This window comes from Triturus cristatus, chromosome 4_1, assembly GCF_964204655.1.
Source record: "Triturus cristatus chromosome 4_1, aTriCri1.1, whole genome shotgun sequence".
In the NCBI taxonomy this organism is placed as follows: Eukaryota; Metazoa; Chordata; class Amphibia; order Caudata; family Salamandridae; genus Triturus; species Triturus cristatus.
In genome coordinates this window covers 862844643-862870072 of record NC_140585.1, presented here as the reverse complement: position 1 = coordinate 862870072, position 25430 = coordinate 862844643, and the positions used below count along the sequence as shown (strand labels likewise).

The window sequence follows — 25430 nt, the reverse complement described above, 5'->3', positions numbered from 1 at the left end:
AAACATAATGTAGACATTGGTGTACCTAGCAATATATGTCTCTGGTGTGGGAATTCTCCACACCCTAAGGTGGTAGATGTCCTGCTGCTAATGTTATGTACAACTTTTGCAAAAAAATAGGCCATTTTGCCAAATTGTGTCTTAAGAGGAAACTGCAAAAGAAAACAATAGCGTGTGTTGTGGAATCAGAAGACGAGTTTGAAATCATTTCTTTGTTTATTGATGATGACAATCCCTCCAACGAAGTGTCGAGTGAACCTGTTGCAGGGGATCCTTCTCCATGTGTTGATCCTATTGTAAAATGTGTGTTGGGACAAACAAATCAACTTATTCATAGATTCTGGTGCCAGGATCACCATGACAACCCAGAAATTGTTTGTTGAGACATGGGGCAACACGGAATTGTTTCCACCTGATCGCTTGCCCGTCTCATATAAAGGGCTCAAAATAGAACTTCTGGGTTTCATCAAAGATGTTTTTAAGTTCAATGGGAGAAGGATCAGAGGCAAATGTTGCTGTTAAGGGACTTAACATTCTTGGGTGGTTCCATCAGGGATTGTTTGGGATAATACTCGAGCCAGGCACCAAAGAGTAAGTGATGTTAGTCACTTGTGAAGAAGAGGGTACGAAGTAGAAAACAGAATTTCCCTCTGTCTTTGTGACTCTCTTGGGAAAATATGTGGGTTCAGGCACAAGATTATTGTTAGAGACGGAGTTGTTCCAGTCAAACATAAGCTCAGAGGTGGCCCATTTAGTGTAAGAGACGACCTCAACAAAGAACTCAAGAGTCTGTGTGACAAGGGCATCATAGAAGCCACAGAATCATCTTTGTGGTTGTCTCCTTTGGTTATTGCCCACAAGAGAGGTGGACAGCTGCGTGTGTGCGTGGATCTAAGGTCACTAAACAAGGCGATCTGGGTTGATTCTCCCCCTTTGCCTAAAATCAATGATTTGTTTATGTGTGTTAAGGGTGCCCAAGTGTTTTCCAAATTGGATTTGGCCAGCTCCTATCACCAGATTGAATTACATCCTGACTCACGCTCTCTCACTGCTTTCGTGTCTCCTCTTGGGACATTTCAATACCGACGGATGCCTTTTGGCCTAGCATCTGCAGCGTCGGTGTTTCAGAGGGTCATGCAAAGCCTTTTGAGAGATGTCGAAGGAGTGCTTGTTTTTCAGGATGATGTGCTGATATATGCTTAAGACAATGTTTCTTATGATATTGTTCTTAGGAAAGTGCTTACCATTTTTCAAAAGAATGGAGTCGTTCTCAAGACTGAAAAGTGCAAGTTTTTCTGTAGAGAGATCGAATATCTTGGTCAGTTGTTATCACATATAGGAATCAAATGGCTTGTTGGGGCAATTTCTAAAGCTTCCATACCTAAGGACAAAACTGGTGTTAAGTCACTGCATGGCTTGTTTGAGTATAACTCAAGGTGGATTCCTAATTTTGCTTTTTTCGTCCGACCTATCAGCAATTTGCTCAAGAAGGGAATCAAGTTTGAATGGTCTGAGGAATGCAATGGTGCTTTCAATTAAGTCAAATCCACTTGAAAGATTAGTGGGGCTCTCAAACCATTTGATCCTGACTTGCCTTGTATAGCGGTTGATACTAGACAGGTAGGATTAGGGGAGATCCTCACGTCGAGATAAAGAAAATACTATAGCATTTGCGTCAAGGGTGGTAAGGAATGCAGAGATCCAATACTCTGTTATTGAAAAGGAATTGCTTGCTTGTTTGTGGGCTATAGAGAAATATTGCCAATATGTTAGGGGAAAACGATTCAAGCTGCTTACCGACCACAAAGCATTCGTTTCTATTCTGGGTTCTGGTTCCAGTATGTGTTGCACACCTAGAATAACAAGGATGGTCAGTACATTGTTGCAATACCAATTTGACGTTTCGTATATCTCGGGTGGGAGGAACGGTAGGGCAGATTTTCTGTCTCGCTTTCCGAAAATTAAAGTAGAGAGTGAAGAGATGAATTTTCAAGAGTTGTGTGATGAAGATGTTGAGGATTATTTTGTGGCTGCCATGGATATTCCTGATCTTATTGTGGGTTCAGAAGAGGATTGGAAAGCAGCTTTAAGAGAAGATCATCTTCTCCAACAGGTGTGTGTTGGTCAAAGAGGGGTGGCCCAGAGAAAAGGAGTTGTCTCCTCTTTTACAACCCGATTGCAAAGTAGAACCTGAGATTTCCCTAGAGGATGGTGTACTTTTGAGATGTGATAAAATCATTCCACCGCACTCCATCAGACATGTTTTTATCAGGAAAGCTCACAAGGGATGGGGCGCTAGAGGGCGCACAGCGGAATGGCTGACTACTAAGGCAGCTCCGCCGGTCGGGTCCAAATTGCAGCATAAAAGACAGACATGCAGATCACCCACGGTCGCTAAAATGCGTGTGGGTATGTCGGAAGTGCTGGAGCAAGATTTGCTGGCGTGGTAAGCCTGGCTGCACGAAGGGAAAGCCGCTTTGGACTTCTTGCCGATCTCCCCGCGGGCGGGACGACCAGCGGCACAAAATGGCAGCGCCCTGCAGCGCAACCGCTCCATTGCCGACATCGCTCCTTGCAGCCTAGACAACGTCTGAGAGGATGAAAACTTGCCCCTGCCGGTTCGGATCTCTGGGTGAGGCTGCTGCTACTGCCTGAAGTACTGATCAATGTGTCTGGCGCGATGTTTGGATGTGGAGCAGGAAACGTGGCAGGTCGGAATAAAATGGCGGCTGTCCATTACCGGTGAGACTCTTTCCGCGGCTCTTGGTCGCCTGGAGGCGACGGATATCGCTGCAGGGAGGTGGGGATGCCTGATGGAGGCGCAGGCTGGAGGAATGTGGTGAGCCTGTGCCCCCTATACTATAATGACTCCATATACATGCGTCTCTGCTACTAAGATTGGATCTACACTACACGTGCGGAAAATGCCCTTATGAAGGAGATTGCTGCCGTTATATAGCGGTGAAGTGAGCTATACTGAGACGACTATTGATCCCACGTTGAAATAACTGTATATGCCGGCAAGCGCAGACCCCCGCTGAGGATCGCGCGGTAGCGATGGCGGCATCGCAGTAAGTGCGGGGTACAGTGTTGGCGGTTAGCGACTCTGCCGTGGATATCCCAATAGCGGACTGGTGGCCTGGTGGTGGTGATTGAATATGAGATGAATGCGGCTTGGGTGCGCGACCGCCTCCGCAGACCCTGCGACTTGTAGATAAAGTTCAGTGGCACCTTCTGGACAATAGGGGCCACGGTCGTGGTGGCCTACCCTAGCGGCATTGAGCCCAAGGATGTAACGTCTGTCTGCTGACATCGGAGGCTGGAATAGTGCGCCACATAGTGCTGCGATGCCCATCTAGGTGGTGCTGCAAATCGGGGGCAACAGACGTCACGAGGTGGTGTTGAGGTGCGGCAGCATCTCCGCCGGTGGTATTAACGTGCATCAGACATCATGGTAACTGAGGTCTACCACTCCTATCAAGTCGGACAAGCAGCAGTCAAAGCTCTCCTTTGAAACGAAACGCCAAACGAAAGGTGCATCTGTGCCATCGGATACCGAAATGGAGGGGGGAGCTGAGACAAGTCACCAAATGGAGCATGTCCTCAAAGCAATACAACAAAGCCTGCAAGACATCAACTATAAACTGGATTCCTTAACGCATCGGGTTGATAATATATCGGCAAAGCTGGATAAGCAAGGGGAGTGACTGGATGAGACAGAGAAACGTATCTCCTCTGTGGAAGATGAGTCGCAAGCTACAGCACGCAAATGCACGGACATGGAGAAAGTGATGGAGGCCCTAAAAAATAAAGTGGAGGACTTAGAGGCGAGGTCTCGCCGCAACAACATTAGAATCGCGGGAATTACGGAATCCACCAATACTGGGCGAATGGAGATGTATGTGGAGGGTCTGCTGCGAGAGGTGTTCGATGCTAATCAGTTCTCGTCGGTCCTCATAGTGGAACGTGCCCATAGATCATTGGCCCCGAGACCCCCCCCAGGCGCCACGCCAAGACCTATAGTTGCCCGGCTCCTGAATTACAGAGACCGTGATGCCATATTGCGTATGGCACGGGATAAGCAGCAAGTAACGTATCAGGGCAACGAATTGGCGTTTTATCCGGACTTTACCATGACAGTACAACTGGCGCGCAAAGAATTCAATCCAGCGAAAAAAAACCTGAGGGAGATGGGGGTGGAGTATGCAATGCTCTATCCAGCTCGACTTAGGGTGACGCAGGATGGCAAGTCTACGATTCTGCACTCTCCAAGGGCCGCGCAAGACTTTATTAAAAAGCTAACTGGCCAACACAGGGAGCGTAAGCACGCTGAACAGACCCGTGACTCTGAGTGAGGCTCGCCGGACTGCTATTCTAGTAGTGGCCAGATATAACTGTGCGGCAGGGATGACGCTACCGGCTCAAATTGGGATGTAAGACACTGTGTGATTTGTACACTCTGCAGACACTTCCTGTAAGGTCGGTATGATTCAAATAATCCTCAGGGGATATTCCTGGACAGGTAGCAATTGAAACTGAGTACTCTGCTCATAGACACTGACTGTCCGTTTGATGCCTTGCAACACTGAATACAATGAGGAATAGTATGCATAACGTGTATATTGGATACTGTTGGCGATGATGATCAGGGCACAGAGGTTGAGTTGTCACTAGGCTAATTTGTGATGCAGTAAGACCCTTGCTGCGTCTTTTTCGCTGTTATTGGAGTACACGCACCAACCGTTGTAAACCGTCTCAGGCTCAACCGCTATACTTGCTCCTTTTACTCTATTGCACATTCCAGACAGAGGTGTATGGGATTATGGTAGCATTGAGATAATGGCCCACTTCTGGGCACTATTGGATCTGCATATGTAACGTACACCTGACCACATCCACGTTGTTGGATGGAGTTGTGTGCTCTCGGTGGTACCCTCAGGCAGGTACTCCCCACAAAGTGTTTTTGAATTCTTGTTTCTTCTGTTAGGGATTTGGCTTTGGCAAAGTTGGGGTGCTGAAGTGGGTGGGGGGAGGATGGGGTGGGGGACTGTTATACAGACTGTAGTACATGAGAAACAATGCAGTTATTCAGCAGAACAATCATATAAATGTGTTTACCAGCTTTTTATAAAGTCACAGATGATGTACCTGCAGGCGACTGGGTATTTGACCTTAGGATTTATTTCAGTGTTTGCCTATGTCCGCATCTACACTGCGTCCAACCCAACTAAATCTGATCACGTGGAATGTTAGAGGACTCAACAACCCGAAAAAAATACGGCAGGTCTTTGCCTATTTTGATAGGCTGCACATTGACATAGCCTTTCTTCAGGAAACCCACATTGCCCCTGATGCTAACAATACTATTGGACGCAAATGGGCGGAGGCGATATATAAATCGTCATACTCATCCTACTCTAGGGGGGTCTTCATATTGGTAAAAAAGGGAACACATCTCCAAGTAGATAGTACACTGCGGGATGAACTAGGGCGCTATGTTATCATTACGGGAAGGCTCCAAGGGCAGAATATAGCCTTTGTTAACACCTATGGCCCAAATGTAGATGACCCAGAATTCTATAGAGAAATATGGCGAAAAATACGTGATTTGAAAGGCATGACTATATTCTGGGGTTGGGGATCTTAATGCCGCTCTATGTGTCAATCTAGATAGATCAGACACCTCTAGAGAAACACACCAGAGGGCTGTGGAGGTATTACACAACATTATGAAGGAAGAGGGACTACACGACATTTGGCGCACTCATCACCCAGATAGGAGGGAGGCCACGCACATTACAGCGGCTCATAATAGCTGGTCTCGTATAGACTATTGGTTAGGGACTAGTGAGGCACTGTTGTGGACTGGAAGTGTGAGTCACGTCCCCAGAACATTATCCGATCACAATCCAGTACTACTTTCTATAAACGTACCATATTATATGCCTCCACCATATACATGGCGCTTTAACTCCAAAGCAATGTTAGACTCCTGGTTCACAGATACACTCAGTAAGGCCATAACTGAATACTTTGAGTTGAATACACCAAACACTGAGGATCCTGGCCTATTGTGGGAGGCTTTTAAAGCAACAATTCGGGGAGTGTGCATAAGTTCCTGTGCTGGAATTTTAAAGGATATCCGTCAGTAGCTAAGCAAGAGGGAAAATATTCTACAAGCATTGGAGCGGGAATATGAAAGCACACAAGATGTCAAAATATTGGGCGATATTAGGACCGTTCTCTCTGAATACCAAACGTATGCTGAGGATGAACTGAGATATATCACGAAGCGTCAGGTGGCGCGTTCATATGGAGAGGGGGGCAGGCCGGGTAAGATATTGGCTGACAGGATACGCACAAGTAGACCACAACAGACCATGCTAGCAATCAGGGATAAACAGGGGGTGTTACAGCAAGAAGCGCAGGGAATATTGGGGGAATTTATGAGAACATATGGGGAATTATATGCAGCACGAAATACTGCTGGGGCAACTGAAGTCCGGGAATATTTGGAAGATATCGCGATTGCTTGGTTATCCGATACACATAGGGAGTACTTAGCCTTGCCTATAACTGTGGAGGAAGTCACGGATGTTATTAACTCCCTTCCTAACGGCAAAGCCCCTGGCCCTGACGGGTTTACATACAAATTTTATAAGGCTTTTGCGGGACAGCTGGCGCCTCACTTAGTTGCGATGTATGGGGATGCGCACAACAAACAATCGCTCCCACCAACGTTAAGAGAAACGGTGCTTATAGCACTCTTAAAGCCAAGCAACGACCCAGAAAGTTGCGACTCATATAGGCCGCTGTCCCTCATAAATGTGGATACTAAAATATTGGCCAAACTTCTAGCCACTAGGCTGCAGCCCCTAATGACAAGACTGGTCTAACCAGATCAGTCTGGATTTATTCCGACCAGAACGACTACTCATAACACCAGGACTCTGTTTGCGCTGTCTCATTATTTAATCCCTAGCACCAAGGCCGTGGCGGTCCTCCTAGATGCGGCGAAAGCATTCGATTCTATTGAGTGGCCGTATTTACACACCGTGTTGCGTCGCATGGGATTTCCACCTATTTTTTTAAGATCGGTGCAGACATTATCTGCTGACCCTACGGCACGGATCAGAGTAAACGGATACGTGTCAGATGCCATTCCAATAGCTAGGGGGACGAGGCAAGGTTGCCCACTGTCCCCGTTACTATTCGCGCTAGCCCTTGAACCACTTGCCTGTAAGATCCGGCAAGGTCATCATTATTCGGCGCTATAATTCCCGCAAAGGCTGCTGCATATATCACTTTACGCGGATGACATGATGTTATATGTGCGGGATCCGGAGAGGAACTTGGCCCCATTGCTGAGGGAATATATTCGTTTTGGTCAGCATTCAGGATTACAAATTAATTGGTCCAAATCTCTAATAATACCACTAACAGATTCAATGGTTCCACACCCAACTGAGTTTCCACTGGAATGGCAATCAGAACCGGTCAAATATCTGGGTGTTTGGTTCCACCGGGATCCAGAAGTGGTGATCCGCTACAATTATGGCAGGGCAATTGACGCCATGGAAGATAAAATCGGGAGATGGATTCAATTACCTTTAACGTTAGCTGATCGTTTAGCTATTGTCAAAATGGTTATATTACCGAAATTTTTATATATGTTTAATAACATCCTAATAACACCCCCAGCACTGATTTTCAAACGAATCTCCACTATGGTGTCAAAGCTGATTTGGGCTGGCAAGCAAGCCCGCATCAAACTGCATACCCTTACATTACCTTACGCGCGAGGTGGGTTCACTGTTCCAGACTATCTGCTATATTTTCTGTGTGCTCAAGCGCAATTTGCACATTGCTGGTACCACACTGTCCCGTATCTCCCCCATGTCGCCATCGAAGAAGGGGATGCACTTCCTATTCCATTGAAGGCTATCATCACGCATCGTAGATCTCCACTTCACAGCCGAGATATTAACCCTATAGACGCTACAGTTACTGCATGGCATAGAATGGGGAAATTAGCAGGCAAATACCCGCTATATGCACAGGCGCTGCCATTGTTATATCATCCTGAGCTGTCCGTCACGCAAGAGCAAGTGGGTCAGAAACAGCTGCAGCAGGCAGGTATAGACAAGATGGGGGACCTTTACTGTAATGGTGTTTTTAGAACGCTCGCTGATCTCCCATATATTAGTAACCAAAAGACTTTATTTCGATTCACATACTATAGACTACAAAATGCGATCAAAACATTGCATCCCTCCTACCCTGAGGAGCCCTCACAGGTGTCCACTCTACAGTGAGTGCTCACTACACCCAACAATAAACATATGGTCTCTAATTTGTACATTAAACTACAGGAGGATATAGCTAGTAAGACGACACTGGCGATGGGGAAATGGAATGCAGTTCTTGATGTCCCACTCACAGAGGAGGAATGGTCCACGGCATGCGCTCTAACTAGTTTGCTTACGCCTAACGGTAATCTGAGAATGGTACACTATAAATATCTCCACCAAACATACTACACACCAGCCAAGCTGTGTGCATATGGACTGCGGTCAGATGCGACATGTAAGCGCTGTAAAGCGGATGGTGCTGATTTTCTGCACCTGGCGTGGGGCTGTGCAGAAGTGCATGAATACTGGCTAAATGTTACAGAGACACTGGGAAACATGGTGGGTATAACTATCGACTGTGCGGCCCGCACCTGTCTATTAGGCCTTGTTCAGAAAGTGCAGGCTCGTAAGCGTAAATTTTGTGCTCTTGCTCTATTAGTGGCAAAACGTAGAGTTTCCTTGTGCTGGGATAGTAAGGTGATCCCAACGCTTCGACAATGGCTTCGAGACCTGACGTACTGTAAGGACACGCTCCACACCTACATGGAAGAACTGCCCACTGGTGCCAAGCCTAAAAACTATTGGACATACCTAACTGACTATCTACAAATACATCCAACGGACTAATTAAATATCATACCATACCTGGGGTACATGTGGCTTGCTGGCCAATTGCCAGATCTGTCAATACTGTAAGATGAATGTTGTTATGCTACAGTCTGAGGGTTAACTTTTCTGGTTTGTATACTGTACAATTTTGAAATACCAATAAAAAAAAAATAAAAAAAAGCTCACAAGGGACATTTGGGTGCAACACTCACTAAACGTCGTATCCGAGATGACTTCTGGTGGCCAAGTATGGATACTGAGATTAGTGATTTAGTGCAAAATTGTCCTTTGTGTGGTACTTCTGAGAAAACATTCAAAGGAATAACACCACCTCTATTGCCTGTTGAATGCCCTTCTGGTCCTTGGGTCAAGTTGGGTATTGATGTCATGGGTCCATTTGAGATTCTACCGTTTGGATGCAGGTATATTTTGGTGCTTTGGACTATGCATCAAAATGGCCAGAGATAAAAATGGTCAGAGAAGCCAATGTTGCTAGTATAGTTACATTTTTGAGAGAGGTTTGCTTGAGAGAAAGATTCCCCGAGTTTCTTGTTTCTGATAATAGCACTCAATTTGTGAGCAAGGAGTTTGAATCATTTTTTACTTTGAGTGGGGTAAAGCGCTTAAAAAGTTCCTTATATCACCCACAGACAAATGGTCTGGTGGAAAGAATGCACCGTGTGGTGGGTGAGTGCATCAGATGGGCTGTTGCCGGAACCATGACATTGTCAAGTCTATGGAAAGCATGTTATGGTTTTGCAGAACCATGTCTCATTCTTCTGCAAAGGTCTCACCCTTTGAACTTTTAAGGGGTAGAAGGGCTAATACTTGTTTCAGGCCTGGTTGGATGAGCAAGTGGCTCAAATCAGAGTCTAATGTGGAGACACTCATGGATTTGGTTAAGAAGAATTCTGAATTGACCCAAAGTAAAAAAAAAAGCTTGGTTTAATAAAAAAGGGTGTCAAAATGGTACCTCTGGTTGTGGGGGATGTTGTTCGGATCAAGTCTCCTGTTCATGTCAAAAAAGGGAAGGGTAAATATTGTGAACCCACCAAAGTTGTGAGGATTGGCAGCAATGGTGTGCAGGTGGAGAGTGGCCATTGGTGGAATCTTTCCAAAATTGTTAAGGTAAGACCTTCTTGTGTGTCCAATGACTGCGCAGGTCGTCGGGTAACTGATCTACCCGGTTTTAGTAAACTTAGAAGGAGTACCAGGGTCATAGTCATTCCAAAAAGATTTTGTGAGTGATCCTAGGGTTTTCCTTATTGTATTTCCTACTGTACTTTTGTTTTTTTTAATTTTATTTTCCTTGTTTTGTTTTGCTTTGTTTTCTGTAGACGAAAGGAAGGTATGTTGTTCTTACTGCTTTTGCTGTCTCAGATGTCATGATGTCATAGGAGTTATGTGCTTGCTTAGAATGTTTATGTTCAAGTGTTAGAATTGTAGAATCCCTTTACTGCTGGACTTGGCAATGTGAGGACCTGCAGCTGTGTAATCTCTACAAATAAACTACGTCAATTACTTTGAGTTGGAGTGAATTACTACATATTGTATGACACAGATATATGTTTACAGAGCTGTGCAAACAATACATTTGTTAACCACATAATAAAATAACTGCTTCAACTCACTGCAGCCTTTGAAGCCAATAAAAATTTCACAAACAGCTCCTCATTACTCTGCCCCTCACGATTTGTCCCTCCCCCCACTCATTTCTGGCGTCAACCCATATCCCCAATTTGTGTAAATCTTGCTAATTTCCAACACTGGTTGCCTCTATCCCCCAAATCTGGTAAAGTCTCCAACCTGGGGTAAGAGAGAGGAGTGCTCCTCAGACTGTCAAGGGATGTATAAGAGGTTCTAGAGTGCACTTGCCCTGCTCTGACTTGTTGTGCTTTGACGGGGCCTCTCGTAGTGGCACTGTGAACAACCCTGCTATGCCCTTCCTGCCCTGGCCCCTGAAGCACATTCCTTCTCTCCAGCGATGGTGCATTCTTAAAGGAGGCGCTGTCACACTCCAGGGATGGCTTTCAGGCATGCTCAGGTGCCACCCCTGGCAGTCAATATCTGGGGCAAAAATAAGATGCCGGCTAGAGAGAAAAACAGTTAGTACATCCCCTGGAGCACACCCTGTTTACTGTATTCTTCCACAAACTAGCTTTCTGTAAACAGGCCTTTAAAATGTGTTCGTATCGTGTCATATTTGCTGTGCATTTAAGACAGAGGTCAAATGTCAGGCTGTGTCCACCACACTCTGTGGCCCTCCAATGTATGACTCTCCACGACTCTTTACTCTATGATACTCTACTCTATACCACACCACTCTACGCCACACCACTCTATGCCACTCCACTCTGCTCCACTCTAGTCCACTCTATGACACTCTACTCCATTCTATAACACTTTACCCCACTCTATGACACTTTACTCCACTCCATGCTACACCACTCTACGCTCTTCAAAGACACTCTACTCCACTCTACAACACTCTACTCCACTCTTTGCCATGACACTCTATGCCCCTCCAGTTTACACCCCTTCAGTCTAAGCTCCTCCACTCTACATCACTTCACTCTACACCACTGCATGACACTCCACTCTAATCCACAACACTCCTCTCTAATCCATGACACTCCACTCCACAACACTCTATGCGCTTCCACTCTATGACACTCTAGTCCACTCTATGACACTCTACTCCACTCTATAACACTTTACCCCACTCTATGACACTTTACTCCACTCCATGCTACACCACTCTACGCTCGTCTATGACACTCTACTCCACTCTACAACACTCTACTCCACTCTCTGCCATGACACTCTATGCCCCTCCAGTTTACACCCCTTCAGTCTAAGCTCCACTACTCTACATCACTTCACTCTACACCACTGCATGACACTCCACTCTAATCCACAACACTCCTCTCTAATCCATGACACTCCACCCCACAACACTCTATGCGCCTCCACTCTATGGCACTCTAGTCCACTCTATGACACTCTACTCCACTCTATAACACTTTACCCCACTCTATGACACTTTACTCCACTCCATGCTACACCACTCTACGCTCTTCTATGACACTCCACCCCACGACACTCTATGCGCCTCCACTCTATGGCACTCTAGTCCACTCTATGACACTCTACTCCACTCTATAACACTTTACCGCACTCTATGACACTTTACTCCACTCCATGCTACACCACTCTACGCTCTTCTATGACACTCTACTCCACTCTACAACACTCTACTCCACTCTTTGCCACAATACTCTATGCCCCTCCAGTTTACACCCCTTCAGTCTAAGCCCCTCCACTCTAAATCACTTTCCTCTACACCACTGCATGACACTCCACTCTAATCCACAACACTCCTCCCTAATCCATTACACTCCAGTATACGACTCTCTATGCCACTATACAACACTCCACGACACTCTATGCCCCTCCACTCTGCTCCACTCCACTTGCCACTCTCTTCTATGTCACAAACGTATAGCCATGCTGAACAGCAGCCATGCTGCTGTACAACATGGCTAATAACACATTGGCAAAGCCAATAGCTCTTACATAAGCAAGACCTATTGACTTTGCCAGTGCTTGTTTCCTCTGCAGTCAGGGATTTGCAGTCCTATTTAGCACATTTAAAAAATGGGATTACAAGTCTAAGAATGCAAAGACACAATCTGGGTTGCATCAATTACTCACTTATGAACTTGGGAAATGTAAAAGAGATGTGCTTCTCCACCACCCACGTATTACAAATGTACTATATTACAACTCAGCTCTCACTCATTAGGTACCCATCACAGCTGGTTAGTAGCACTTAATGGAAACGCCCCAAAATCTGAAGAAGAATGCAAAGTTACATGATTTAAACAGTAGAGACTGGATGAATACCCGACACTGGATACAACTTGGGATCTCCGTGACAAGCCTGGCTATTGTGAAACTGTACTCCAAGTGGGAATACCTGATGTAGAAGAGACAAAGGAAATAAAAGACACCCACGAAAAAAGCAAGGAAAATGTATTAGAAGACAAGATCCAGCCTGAACCAGGAAACAAGAAGCTGACCCAAGTCAGGCGTGAGTAGCTCTCCCTCTTTGCATGCTGGTACCCTGCAGTGCGGGGATTCTAAAGGTAAAACTAACCTTGTGGGTCAAGAGTGCAAAGGTAAAAACAAGGCTGGAACTGCTTTCACTTTACATTGATGAGCATGAGCTCTCTGGATGAAATGCACTGCTAATTACAAAAACTATAATCCTAATTAATAATTTTCCGATACTAACGGCACATTTCCAGAGGATCTCAAATTCCCCACGTTCCATCAGACAAACCCCAGGGCTGAATGCGCCACTAGAAGTGGCCCTGTGCCACCAGGAAGTTGTCTTTCCTATCGTGGGATCTCGTTTTACAAATCATTGGAGTGTGGGATCTTAGTTCACGTGGGCCTGCTGAAGAGAACCACGATTGCAACTCCCAGAATGCATTAGTTGTAGCGATAAAGTAAAAATATACAATCCTATAGACTCGCACGTTTTGCTTCTGACACTTTGCATCCTGGGATTGTTAAATCCACACTTACAGTGGTACCAGGGAAACTTCAAGTCCCAGAATGCAACCTGATGTCGGCTAGCATCCAGGACTGGCTTGCTATGTCACACCTCGTGTAACTACTAAGCAGGTATGCAAATTAGTGTAATAAAGTTAAGAACTAGAGAGTGCGGCTTTATGTCTAGAGTGAGCAATCGTGCTGAAAGATGCCACGTGCAAGTTAGCAAGACATAATGACATCAGTAAGGAGTCTTGGCGTTCACCTGTACTTCCCGAACCAATTACTCTAGAGACCTCAAGCTAAGGTGGGTCGCTTACTTCTAGTTTTTTTTTTCTTTGCATTCTGGTACTTGTAGTTTTCCTCTAAATGTAGCTCCAGGACTGCACTTATCAGAATGCAAGTAAAAAGGCACGCCTGGGGAAGTGACCAGACCACGTCTGATATTGGCGACATGTGACTGTTTTTTAAATAGAAACTGAATAAGAGTTTCATACAAATGTATACGATCATGCTGATAAAGAGGTGAAGAAATTGGTGATTTCATGGGAAAAACACCTTTTGCAATACCCTGTGGCTTTAAAATTTGAAGCCCGCCCTCCTCCACAGGTGAGGTGGTGGAAAAGGAAAGTGGTATTTATAGGAGTGCTAGAGTGCAGGGTCTGTTCAAGGGGTAGCTGTTTCTTTTTTGGTTTGAATTGTGCTGTTTGCTGAATCATGGTAGGTTTTTAGTACTACCGTAGATGTATTAAAAAGTGATTGGTTTTGGGAGACTGCATTATTTTAGTTTGGGAATTTCAAGTGAGCAGACGGGCCTTGGAGTTTGTAAATTATCCCTTTGTGAACGTTTTTACCCACCTGTTTATTTGAATTTATGTATCGTTTAAAATCTTGATTTTGCTTTGTGTTTAATTTCAAAAGAACCTACCGGCCTGATTTGTTTTTGCGTATTTTTCTTCCGCACGTTATTTCAGTTTTGGGCACCCCTCCACCCCAGTGATCTTAAGCTTCTGTTACAAGCAGGGATAGCCTTATCCATTCCTGTATTTGCTTTGATTTCTTCGGCTCCTAGTGCTGGATTTCTAATGGAAAAGACGGGACTACACATCCCTACATGCAACAAAAACACCCAGAATGCACGATCACGCGAATGCAACTGGGAAATTTTAAGAGCTGTTACTCCTCACCTCCTTCAAGTCCCCGACCACAAAATAACAATCACGGTCTCAAAATGCAGCCTCGTTTATAGGGGTTTTGTGATCACGCGTTATGATAGCGTGGCTGTTGTGGTTTTAAACTAATTAACAAGTTTAGTCATTGCTTTCAGAAGTTCACTGCGGTTATGTATTAAGGGGCATATGTATCAAACGATTTTTTAATCGCAAACGCTGCGATTCGCAAAATAACAGCGTTTGCGATTAAAAAATCGGTAAGCGGGATGTATGAGCCAAATCCCATCGCAAAATTAAGGAATTGCTAATTTAGCGATTTCTTAATTTTGCGTAAGAATTTAAGAAATCGCAAATTGCGATTTCTTAAATGATATGTAAAAAGCACCCAAGTTGTGCGAATTATCCTTAAGAAATCGCAAATTACCACCAACTTCCAGTTGGTGGTAATTTGTGATTTCCTTTCAAAATGCACTTTTTTGAATTTTACAAAGTGCCACGTGGCGCTCATACATGCCCTTAGGGCATGTATGTGCGCCATATGCACACACACGCTCATTTCAGGGGTGCATCAGGGTGTCATCATGACACCCTTGCACCTTTGAAATTATTCTCAAATTGCGATTAGCAAATTGCGATTCGCTATTTGAGAATTACTTCCCATTCATTCCTATGGGTCTCCTGGCCCATAGAAATGAATGGGCAGGTATTCCTTAATTGCGATTTCGCAATTTGCTAATCGCAATTAAGGAATTTTAAGAAATCGCTAAAAGTTCGCAATTTTTTAAATACATCCCGTTTTGCAATTCTCAAATAGCGATTCTTTAAAAATCGCTATTTGAGAATCGCAAATGGTGATGTTGATACATATGCCCCTAAGTTCAACATCCGTGCTGGTGCTACGTCTGCACACTTACGTCATAATGTAAAGTGCACGTCGTGTGGTGATATCGTGGTGTTTGTAGTGGATTTAGGTTACACTGGGCGTCTTATTCCGGTTATCTGGCACTTCTACGGCTCCCTGCTGGCCCTCGGCTGTCTGGAACGATTGTAGAAGTCCTTGGTGCAGTGTGACCTATGTGTCGGAGTAGGAAGACGTTTCTACGTTTGGTGTGTGTGAAAGATGGCTTGTGCTCTACCCCTGTTTGAGCAGTCCAAGCTTTCTTGTTGCGGCTTTTGGGGCACGAAAGTAGGAAGATTATATGCTATGGGTTGACGTAAAGTACGGTGGGGGTGTGTGTGTGTGTGTGCTTATATAGCGCCGAATCACCCCTGGGGGTATCTCCGCGCTGTACTCATACCGCTGTAGGAACCCTTCCTGGCTATCCGTGTTAATTGTCCACTCCTGGGCACCCCCATGGTGAAGCCAGGCATCCCAGCGCTGTTGGGGCCGTTGTGGAGACTAAGCAAGCTATTGTGTGGTGTGTGGGCTTTCTTTTCTCTCCTCTGCACTGGGTTTTTTGAGTCCCACAAATCGCTGGCTTGGACTCCACAGGGGCCCTCAGAGTTGAGGTGCGTTGCTGGAATGAATGTTGGATTGGGCCTTCCTGGGGGGGGGGGGGGGGCGGGGTCTCATTGTGGGACTGTATCTCTGATTTTACACAGACCTCGGCGCTCTGAGTGTGATCCCGCAGGGGGATGGGGTGGTTAGCACCATCTCTATTTTGCAGGAGTCCCATGGTTGTGGCTGTGACGTGAAGCATTGGTATTTCACAATTAAAATGGGTTAATTTTTTACACTTAAAGTGAAATGATCCAACCCTCGAAACCTAATGTTTCAGTTTCCTCATATGAAACCATTAGTTAATTGTTTGCTGGCCCCTGGAAGGGAGTTTTCTTGCCCAGGGTATCTGCCCCAGTGGTGGCATTATGGCCGGTAATGTACGGTAGTGAAATAGGACGTTGTCCAGTAGAGCACATTAAAACATGCACTTTCCTAACGTGCAGATGTGTAGCTACTAAAGGTGGTGCAGTGGCACTGGGCCCAGTTATGAGTGTCCTACTGCCCCAAATACTGGTTTTGCTGCTGGAGCAAGAAGCCCATGTTCCCCTCTGAGACCTTGGCCCTCTTGCTATGTCTCTGTTAAGTCATTCAATTCCACTTCAACAGAGAGCGGCGCGCTGCACAACCACCCTCTGGTGCATACAGTAGGGCTCTAGTGGTGCTGCCAGGAGTGCCGGGGCTTCTTGTTTCTATTCGCTAGAATAGCCAACATGCAACGAAAGTTATAGCTGGATGAACAGCAAGGTTGGGCCATGGTGAAATTAGCAGAATCTATTAAATGCTGTGTGCAGCATTTGATGGAGTCCTTGCAATGCGCGTGTGACTAGTTTCAACACTAGGTCTTTCTTCCTACTCTTCTGGTTCCGTTCACAGTATAATGGGGGCGCAATAAATTGAGTTCATCCCTGAAGTGGTTTGCTTTCTACTTTTGATAGACCTGCCAGCTTGGAATACGTGCCCCAGAAGTGATCTGGCTTGATTGTTTGAGCCTCTTCTCCCCTGGTTACTAGTGTCCTCCGCTTTGCATTTGTAGGGCTCCGTTTGGAGGCAGGGACCTGAGCTCGCCAGGTCCATTGCATGCATGACTCATTGCCATCTGATGACATGCAACAGCCTGAGTTGCAGTGTATAGGAAATTGGAACATTGGTGAACCATGTGGGTTCTGTAATTTGATGACTGTAAATCAATCAATTACGACAGCGGGCCCCACCACAAATGGGGGACAGAGCAACTTTAAAAGCAACAAAGATCAATCTCCCCTTGGGACATATTCAATACACATGTATGTCTTGCAATCACTGCAACCATAACTAGAGTACCACAGCAGTATTTAAAAGTCAGTAACCTTTACTAGCAAAGCATATTAGCAATTCTACTTTTAAAAAATCTTCGTGTTTACATCCATAGTATCATAAGTCATAATAAACCTGCCATTCATATAGTTAAATTGTTTCCCTTCAATTTAGAGGACTCATGCAGTTTAAAATCTTCACAGTACGACGTACACAATTTTATACAATCCATATTTTGGAATTCAAAACACATATCCACGTCCATGCGGTTCTTATAGGCAATCGGCCGCTTTGAAGAAGTAGCTTGATACATTTTATCTACAGTGCCTCAAGTCCTACAGAGTATTTAATTCCCCTACAATGTTATGGGAATCTGGAGTACATTGGACTGAGTGTGAATTCTTCTCTTTACGTCACTGAACTCCTAGTACTGAATCTGAAAATTGATGATACGATAGATGATGATTTGGACACCTCATTAAGTATCACTTACCACAGATTGACTGGAGAGTATATCTGGTGTTGCCTGTTTATCTCCCTGTTTTTGATGCCATTCTGTTTTGAGTGTATAAAATTGCCTTGCGTCGTACTGTGTAGATTTTAACCTGCATCAGTCCTCTAAAATTTTAACTGTTTTTTCACTACATGAATGGCACATTTAGAACTATGACACTGTGAATGTATACCTTAAGCTTTTTAAAAGTAGAATTGCTAGTATGCTATGTTATTAAAGCTTTGTCTTTTAAATGGGACTATGGCACTGGAGTTACAGTTGGAGTGAATAGAAGATCTACTTGTGGATTGATTATTTCCTAAGGGGAGAGTGATCTTTATAGCTGTAATGATTGTAATGCGTGCATTTTTCCAGCAAATGTGATATACTTAAGCTTTGTCCTTTTTATGACTTTCAGAGGGAGTGCTTATCCGTTCACGTCGGCCAGGCTGGTGTTCAGATGGGCAATGCCTGCTGGGAGCTCTACTGCCTGGAGCATGGTCTAAAGCCAGATGGCACCCTAAATGCCGATTATCAAGTTGGGCAGGTGGACTCTTCCTTTGGAACCTTCTTCAGCGAAACTGGAGCAGGAAAGCACGTCCCTCGAGCCATCTTCATCGACCTGGAGCAAACCGTCATTGGTAAGGCCCTCTGGTGGCTAAAGTAAAAATATAGTGCGTGTCATTAATGTGAGAACTCATTTATGTAGTTCGTGGTTATCATGAAAATCATCTGACCTGGCTCTGGATGTCAAAGACCTACATTGGACAACCTTTAGCTAAGATGTCCATTGAGGTACTGGTGTCACAGGACGGACAAAGCACCAGGATCCTGTGAAGTGCTTTACAGAGCAATAGGTTTCTTGGATTCAGAAGGACAAGAACAAGTACACTAACTATGTAACTAGTGTTGTCGCAGGAGCTTGCAGGCACTAAATAAGAATATAGATTATGAATTTTTATTTTTTTTGCCGCTCTGGTTTTGCTTCCAACCCTTTGGAAGCCTACCTGCAATCTGTGTGCCCCAGACTCCACTTTGCAGCCAAGTCCCTTGACCACTGCAATGACTGAACTATTTTGCTAGTCTCTAGTTGCCTTCCAGAATCTAGGGCATCCCGCTGCCTGAACGTTTCAACCAAGTTTATCCTTGGTACCCACCAGCCCCTCTTTATCTAGAACTCGGGGCATCCTACAGCCTGGGAACTCCAGCCACAGGCAAGAGATCCCTGGTTAGTGGTAGAACCCTTGGGCCTTCACCACTAAATGCCTCTCAAAATTGGCAGCCTTACATACTCATGCTCACACTCTACTTATGCACATCAACAACCTTCTCCATATACCTTCCCGTCACCAACTCAAACCCTCTAACTCCTGTTCATCAATGCACATTGTGCAGTCCTTCCTCCTGATTCCGTTCTACCACTAAAAACAACCTATATCCACTCTTCATCAAAGAAACCTGGTTCAGGTTTAATTTCCCCCACACCTTCACATCCTCATTTAAGCAGACCCCTGCATTCAACTTTTGCATGGCGTTTATAACTCAGGATGGTGACTCTCATTCAGCCTAGTCTTCCTGATCCTGCTCCCCTAGACTTCTACAACCAAAGTCATTCAAGCTCCCCACTTGTGACTCATTGTTGGCACTCCAGACAGCCGCCTTCAATCTGAGACCCCAGAGGCCTAACTGCACAAGAAAATCTGATCTCATCACCGTTGCGTCCATTTAGTACACCCACCCTACATTCCACAGAGGTGTTAACCTTCCTGGTGGTTTCGGCACAGAGCCAGTGAAGGAAGTGTCCTTCACGCTCTTCAATACTCTGAACATTAACCAAGTCATCATTGAGCCAACCCACTCTAACGACAACATTGGGGACCTCAACCTTTGTGCCTTACCCACAATCCACTGCAAGGTTCCAATACCTCTGGACTAGATGTACTCCTTTGTTACCCCTGCATCTTTCACTGCCAACACTTGCATCAAGTTCAAACAAAAAAATAAAAAAACCTGACGTTCCGTACCTTCAAAGACCTACCTGTGGCTGACCTGCGAACTCCTCCCTATGTTTAGCTCCTCCAGCCCATACCCAATGGTAATGTGGTGTTCGACTATAATGAACCGTGTAGAACGAGGTGCTCCTTGGTAATGTTGAACCTCTAAACTGTTAACAATAGGGCATGCCAACTAACTTGAAGCTAACAAGGGTGCCATATGGGGGCAAGAGAAGCGGAGACTAGCCAATATACCCCTCCAACTTGAAATTCGCATCTCTGTACATGCAAAGTACTCATCACAAAACTATAGTCCCATTCTAAAAGACTGCCTTAATAAAACAATTATTGAAAGCTAAGCACTGTTCAATATACTACAACACGAAATCGGTCTTCTTCCCAATCTTTTTTTTTTTTTTTTTTTTTTTCATAAGGTAGTCAGTCACATACCATTTCACCAACCAAATCAAATCCTAAATCGACACTTGGACTACTTCCTTGCTCCCAATTGCTTTATTCCACAAATGGGCACCCTGTGATCGCCTCTCACACGCTGAGCTAGCAAACATCATGATCACAAAAGGGCCAACGTCTGATTCAACCCTACCATCATTTATACTTCATTCTTTTACTGTCTCCCCACCAACTCTTCTCTCTGCCAAGCATCCTCCTGCCCTCAAGAGGACAGTTACGTTCACTAAAGCATCCGATCCGACACCGAAATGTTCAGATGACCTTATCCACCATCACCCATTTTCGATTGTTGGCAAACATCTTCAAAAAAGCAGCGTCCACCAACCTACAGGAACCTCTGGATTAGATCACTGTTGCAGTACTACCAATCCAGCCTTTTAACCACCCCCTTAATCCCAGAAAGCACCATATGAGTAAAAAAAGCTGCATTAGTAACCAGTGCCCCCCCCCCCCTCCTGATATGCTCGACCGGTGAGTAGCCTGGGACACGGTAGAACTTTTGAGCACTGATCCACAGCATAGAAACCTGCACGGGCTTCTGATTCAGACCTGTAATGGTGCACTTTGGACTTCAGCAGGTGACAACACCTCATTCACTGAAGAACCACCAGATCCCGAAATTCCCCATCCAGCCGTTCTTATATCTAGTGCTTGGCACAAGCAACCAATGGGACCCTCTCCCCACCATGGCCCACCTCTATTTGGAATCCCTCAGTTATACTCCTCAACCCACAAATAAAGATTCATAATTCTGCTGAATAGAACATACAGTATTTACCTAAAAGGCGGCCCCAAAAAAGACTAAAACCCGCTTGTTCCACTAACTCCGCATGGTAGCAACTCTCACTCTGGGGCAACACTCTGGTGGGAGTGCAGGTCCACTTCCACCAGGCCGGAGGCAACGTTTTGCTGAATGGCCTGTAACTTGCTGTGGTAACGGCCAGCTAGAAATTGACTGTAAACCAAATCGGTCAAAGCTAAGAGCTGCACTGACTCCTGCTCAAAGTCCATATGTTCGATATGAGTTAAATCACTGAGCAGATCATACGAAAGAACATCCCTACACACCTAATAAACTAACCACCTCTAGCAGACAGAGGCTCACTCGGAGCCAGAAACTAACCACCTCTAGCAGACAGAGGCTCACTCGGAGCCAGACCTCAAAGACTGGAAATGAAGTGCAAGAAGGAAGGAACAAGACCGTCTTTCAACTACGCATCCCTATCGAAGTCAGAAGTCAGAAACCATTTTCAAGACCTCACCAAGGAACATTACACCCTGAACAAAACATCCTATGTTTTCTGCCTCCTTGTAGACTTTCATGAGTTGTATGCCTGGGGTCCCGCCTATTTGGCCCTCACTGCTTCCCTGCTAGGTCTGCCATAGTACAATTACTGCTGAATAGATACAATTCCTGTGGACTGCTTTGCAGCCTATGCATTATAGCTAACGTTTAATGGTTTATGCAGCTGATTAGGAGACTTGGTCACCATGCTGTAGCTTTACCTGGTATCGTGGTCCAAGGAACTCATCCGAAGTTGATCATCTGGTATAATTGTACAGAATTATGATTCCGGAAAATGCCACAGGAAAATTGTTATTAATTCTAACCTCTAGTGGAAGAGCATGCAGGAAATTATAAAGCAAGTAGATGTCATTGGCCTTGTATTTATGACCATTTCCCTTCAGTCCATTAAGCATCCCCACTGTGTGCTACCTCTTCTAAACCCCCAACTCCATGTTGGTGGTAGCCGCAGTGCAGCAGGCAGTCTGCCTTAATAGCAGTGTATGTGTCACAGAGCAGAGATCTTGTGACTAAGGTAGTTCGCCATTGGTTCTAGTTCTGGAAAATTGATTCTTCAACACGAGGCAAATTTCTGCGGGTTTATCTTCTGCACCCTACAGTTTTGGGGAGCTGTGAAGAGCAGTAGAAGTGATTACTTTTTGGCAGAATATTTTCATCTGATCTCAAACCCTCAGATTGCAATATCTCCAATGACACTTGTTTCAACTTATACAAAATATTCACTCCTCACACAGTGCAGATCTTGATGTAATCGTGATGGCAGAATCTAGACTCTGTATCTGAGTCTAACAAATCTTTGCTCCCCTTTAGATACTCCATAATGTTACTGTTCGTGCTTTAAGGTTTGAACCTGCTGCCCCTTCTTGGATTCATGCACTGGGTGGCCTAATTACATGTGTAACCTATAATTTAGTGGGCTTTGGAGTTCCTCCTGTAACCGCTTCTAAATTTTCTCTAAAATAAAATGTGTAGATTCTTGCTTTTCTGTCTGTGGCGCCAGTAGCTGTAGCTTTGTTTCTAGTACAAAGCAGTGGCACTTTCTTCCCTGTCTAGCAGTCTCTATCTTGGAACAAATTTCGAGTAGCTTTGTGCAAATTTCCTTAGAGTTTAAGGAACCGATAACATTTTTTTTTTTTTTTTTCTGTAACTGTTATACCCACTTCTGCAGCTTTCTGGCATGAATGGCCATCTGTAGTACAGAAATAGCAATCCTTCTACTGTGGCAGGATGGATGGCTCGAACTACCCAAGACCGGCTGGAGTATATTTGTGGTGGTCAGTCTGATGGTATATTCTGGTGACAGTAGGGATTCCTGGCAGTTTGGATGTCTGTCCTTCTGATGGGCAGATTTTAAGTGCTATGAGGATTATGAATGCAAGGTTTGCCCGGAGTCTGTGCGGTTAACAATGACTTGGAGAGAGTAAGCGAAGTTTCTGGATAAACTACCTTCACACACTTGCTCTACTGGATTTGCCACTCTAGAAAGGCAAAGCTAGAGTCCTATCTGTAGTGTTGGAAAGGTGGTTTTATCACTGGTACTGTTAAATTTACTATACATCAACACCAGCCAATTGGTACTTTTCAGAACCACTCGGTCGGAGCTAGATTCAATAGGTTGTATGGCGGGTGTTTTGCACTTATACTTTTTTTCCTTTATCTTTTTTTGCTCCACTACAGATGAGATCAGAACTGGAAAGTATCGCACCTTGTTCCACCCAGAACAGCTAATTACTGGAAAGGAAGATGCTGCAAACAACTATGCTCGTGGCCACTACACCATTGGCAAAGAAATCATTGATTCCGTAATGGACAGGATCCGAAAAATGGCACGTAGTGTTCTAGTTGCTTGTATGGCTGTTGGTATGTGGCCACAGCAATTGTACAACGTCAGCATATTCCAAGAGAAGGGGTCATTTCTTGGTAGCCCTCGTAGGGCAAGGGATTCCAAGGGTACTCTGGGCAAATGCTACAAATAAGTTGGCCAGTTAATAACTTAGTGGGACGGGAGTTGGGAGGGCTAGCTGATTATAATGCTGCGCTTTTTTTTATTTTTATACTTTTGTATTTCTAAGCTGTTCAATTTTCCTCCCAGTTACCTCCCCACCCCCTCCAATGACGTCTTTAGCAAATTATGCCTTTCACAAATATTAAATAAATGTAAACATGTTTCCCTCTTGCAGGCGGACCAGTGCAGTGGACTTCAAGGCTTCTTGATCTTTCACAGCTTTGGAGGTGGGACCGGCTCCGGCTTCACTTCACTGTTGATGGAACGGCTTTCCGTGGACTATGGCAAGAAGTCCAAGCTGGAGTTCTCTGTATATCCTGCACCAAGGGTTTCTACTGCTGTTGTGGAACCATACAACTCCATTCTGACCACCCACACGACTCTGGAGCATTCAGATTGTGCTTTTATGGTGGACAATGAGGCCATTTATGACATCTGTAATCGTAACCTTGACATTGAGCGTCCCTCCTACACCAACCTTAATAGGCTAATAGGACAGATTGTCTCTTCTATTACAGCTTCCCTCAGGTTTGATGGTGCCCTGAACGTTGATCTTACGGAATTTCAAACCAATTTAGTGCCTTATCCCCGAATCCACTTCCCTTTAGTCACCTACTCCCCAATTATATCGGCAGAAAAGGCCTACCACGAGCAGCTGTCTGTGCCAGAGATCACCAATGCCTGCTTCGAATATGCGAACCAGATGGTGAAATGTGATCCTAGGCGTGGCAAGTACATGGCCTGCTGCCTGCTCTATCGTGGTGACGTAGTGCCCAAAGATGTCAATGCAGCCATAGCTGCAATCAAGACAAGGCGGTCCATCCAGTTTGTAGACTGGTGTCCCACTGGGTTCAAGGTAGGCATCAATTACCAACCTCCCACGGTGGTCCCTGGCGGAGACCTGGCTAAAGTCCAGCGGGCGGTCTGCATGTTGAGTAACACAACTGCGATAGCTGAAGCTTGGGCCCGGCTTGACCACAAATTTGACTTGATGTATTCCAAGAGGGCTTTTGTGCATTGGTATGTCGGGGAGGGCATGGAGGAGGGAGAGTTCTCTGAAGCCCGGGAGGATATGGCTGCCCTTGAAAAAGATTATGAAGAGGTTGGAACAGACAGTGTAAATGAGGAAGAGGAGGAAGAAGAGTAATCGCCATTTAGAGCATTGAAGATGACATGCACTTAATTTATGCTTGCATGAGTGAGTTCTCATCATTCAGTCTTGGGATTAGTGTGGTGGTTAACTCCAATTTAATAAAATCACTTACTTCCAATCCAGTGAAGTTGTTTTGAAGTGTACAGTGCTACATACCAATGTGTCTTCAGATGTGAAAAATTGAAAATCCCTAGTAGTCCTGCAGACCTCTTTACATTGCTTGTTGGTTTGATTAAAATATTTTGATATGTTTATCTAAGATACTGCATCAAATAAAGATACTCCTTTGCACATGTATGTTGGATTGATCTGAATCCTGTGGCACCGAATGAGCAATGCCTCAACAAAATGACTGACTCTGATCTTGGGAGCTCATGGTCCTCCAACAACTCCTGATCTTCAGTGTGATCATTTAACCTACCTCCGATTCCAGCACATTTCAGAAGACTGTGTTTAGTATTGTGATTGGAAGTTGCATTAGTGTATGAGGGTTTAGGTTTGAGAAAGGGATTGGCTATG

At 45.0% G+C, this 25430-nt stretch overlaps 1 protein-coding gene across 1 annotated transcript; it reads left to right on the top strand.

The window, feature by feature from the left end:
- Positions 1–14138: 14138 nt before the first annotated feature.
- LOC146855682 (tubulin alpha-1D chain-like) lies at positions 14139–25206 on the top strand. The gene is made up of 4 exons (XM_085653580.1): positions 14139–14240; positions 18398–18620; positions 23431–23579; positions 23934–25206. The coding sequence occupies exons 1-4, from the start codon at positions 14238–14240 to the stop codon at positions 24903–24905; spliced, it is 1347 nt and encodes a 448-aa protein (XP_085509706.1). The 5' UTR covers positions 14139–14237; the 3' UTR covers positions 24906–25206.
- The last annotated feature ends 224 nt before the right edge of the window (positions 25207–25430 follow it).

Excerpts from the sequence above, each read along its gene's own strand:
- LOC146855682 (XM_085653580.1), top strand. Across the intron at positions 18,621-23,430 it reads CCTGGAGCAAACCGTCATTG|ATGAGATCAGAACTGGAAAG; the intron begins GTAAGGCCCTCT and ends GCTCCACTACAG. Across the intron at positions 23,580-23,933 it reads TGGACAGGATCCGAAAAATG|GCGGACCAGTGCAGTGGACT; the intron begins GCACGTAGTGTT and ends TCCCTCTTGCAG.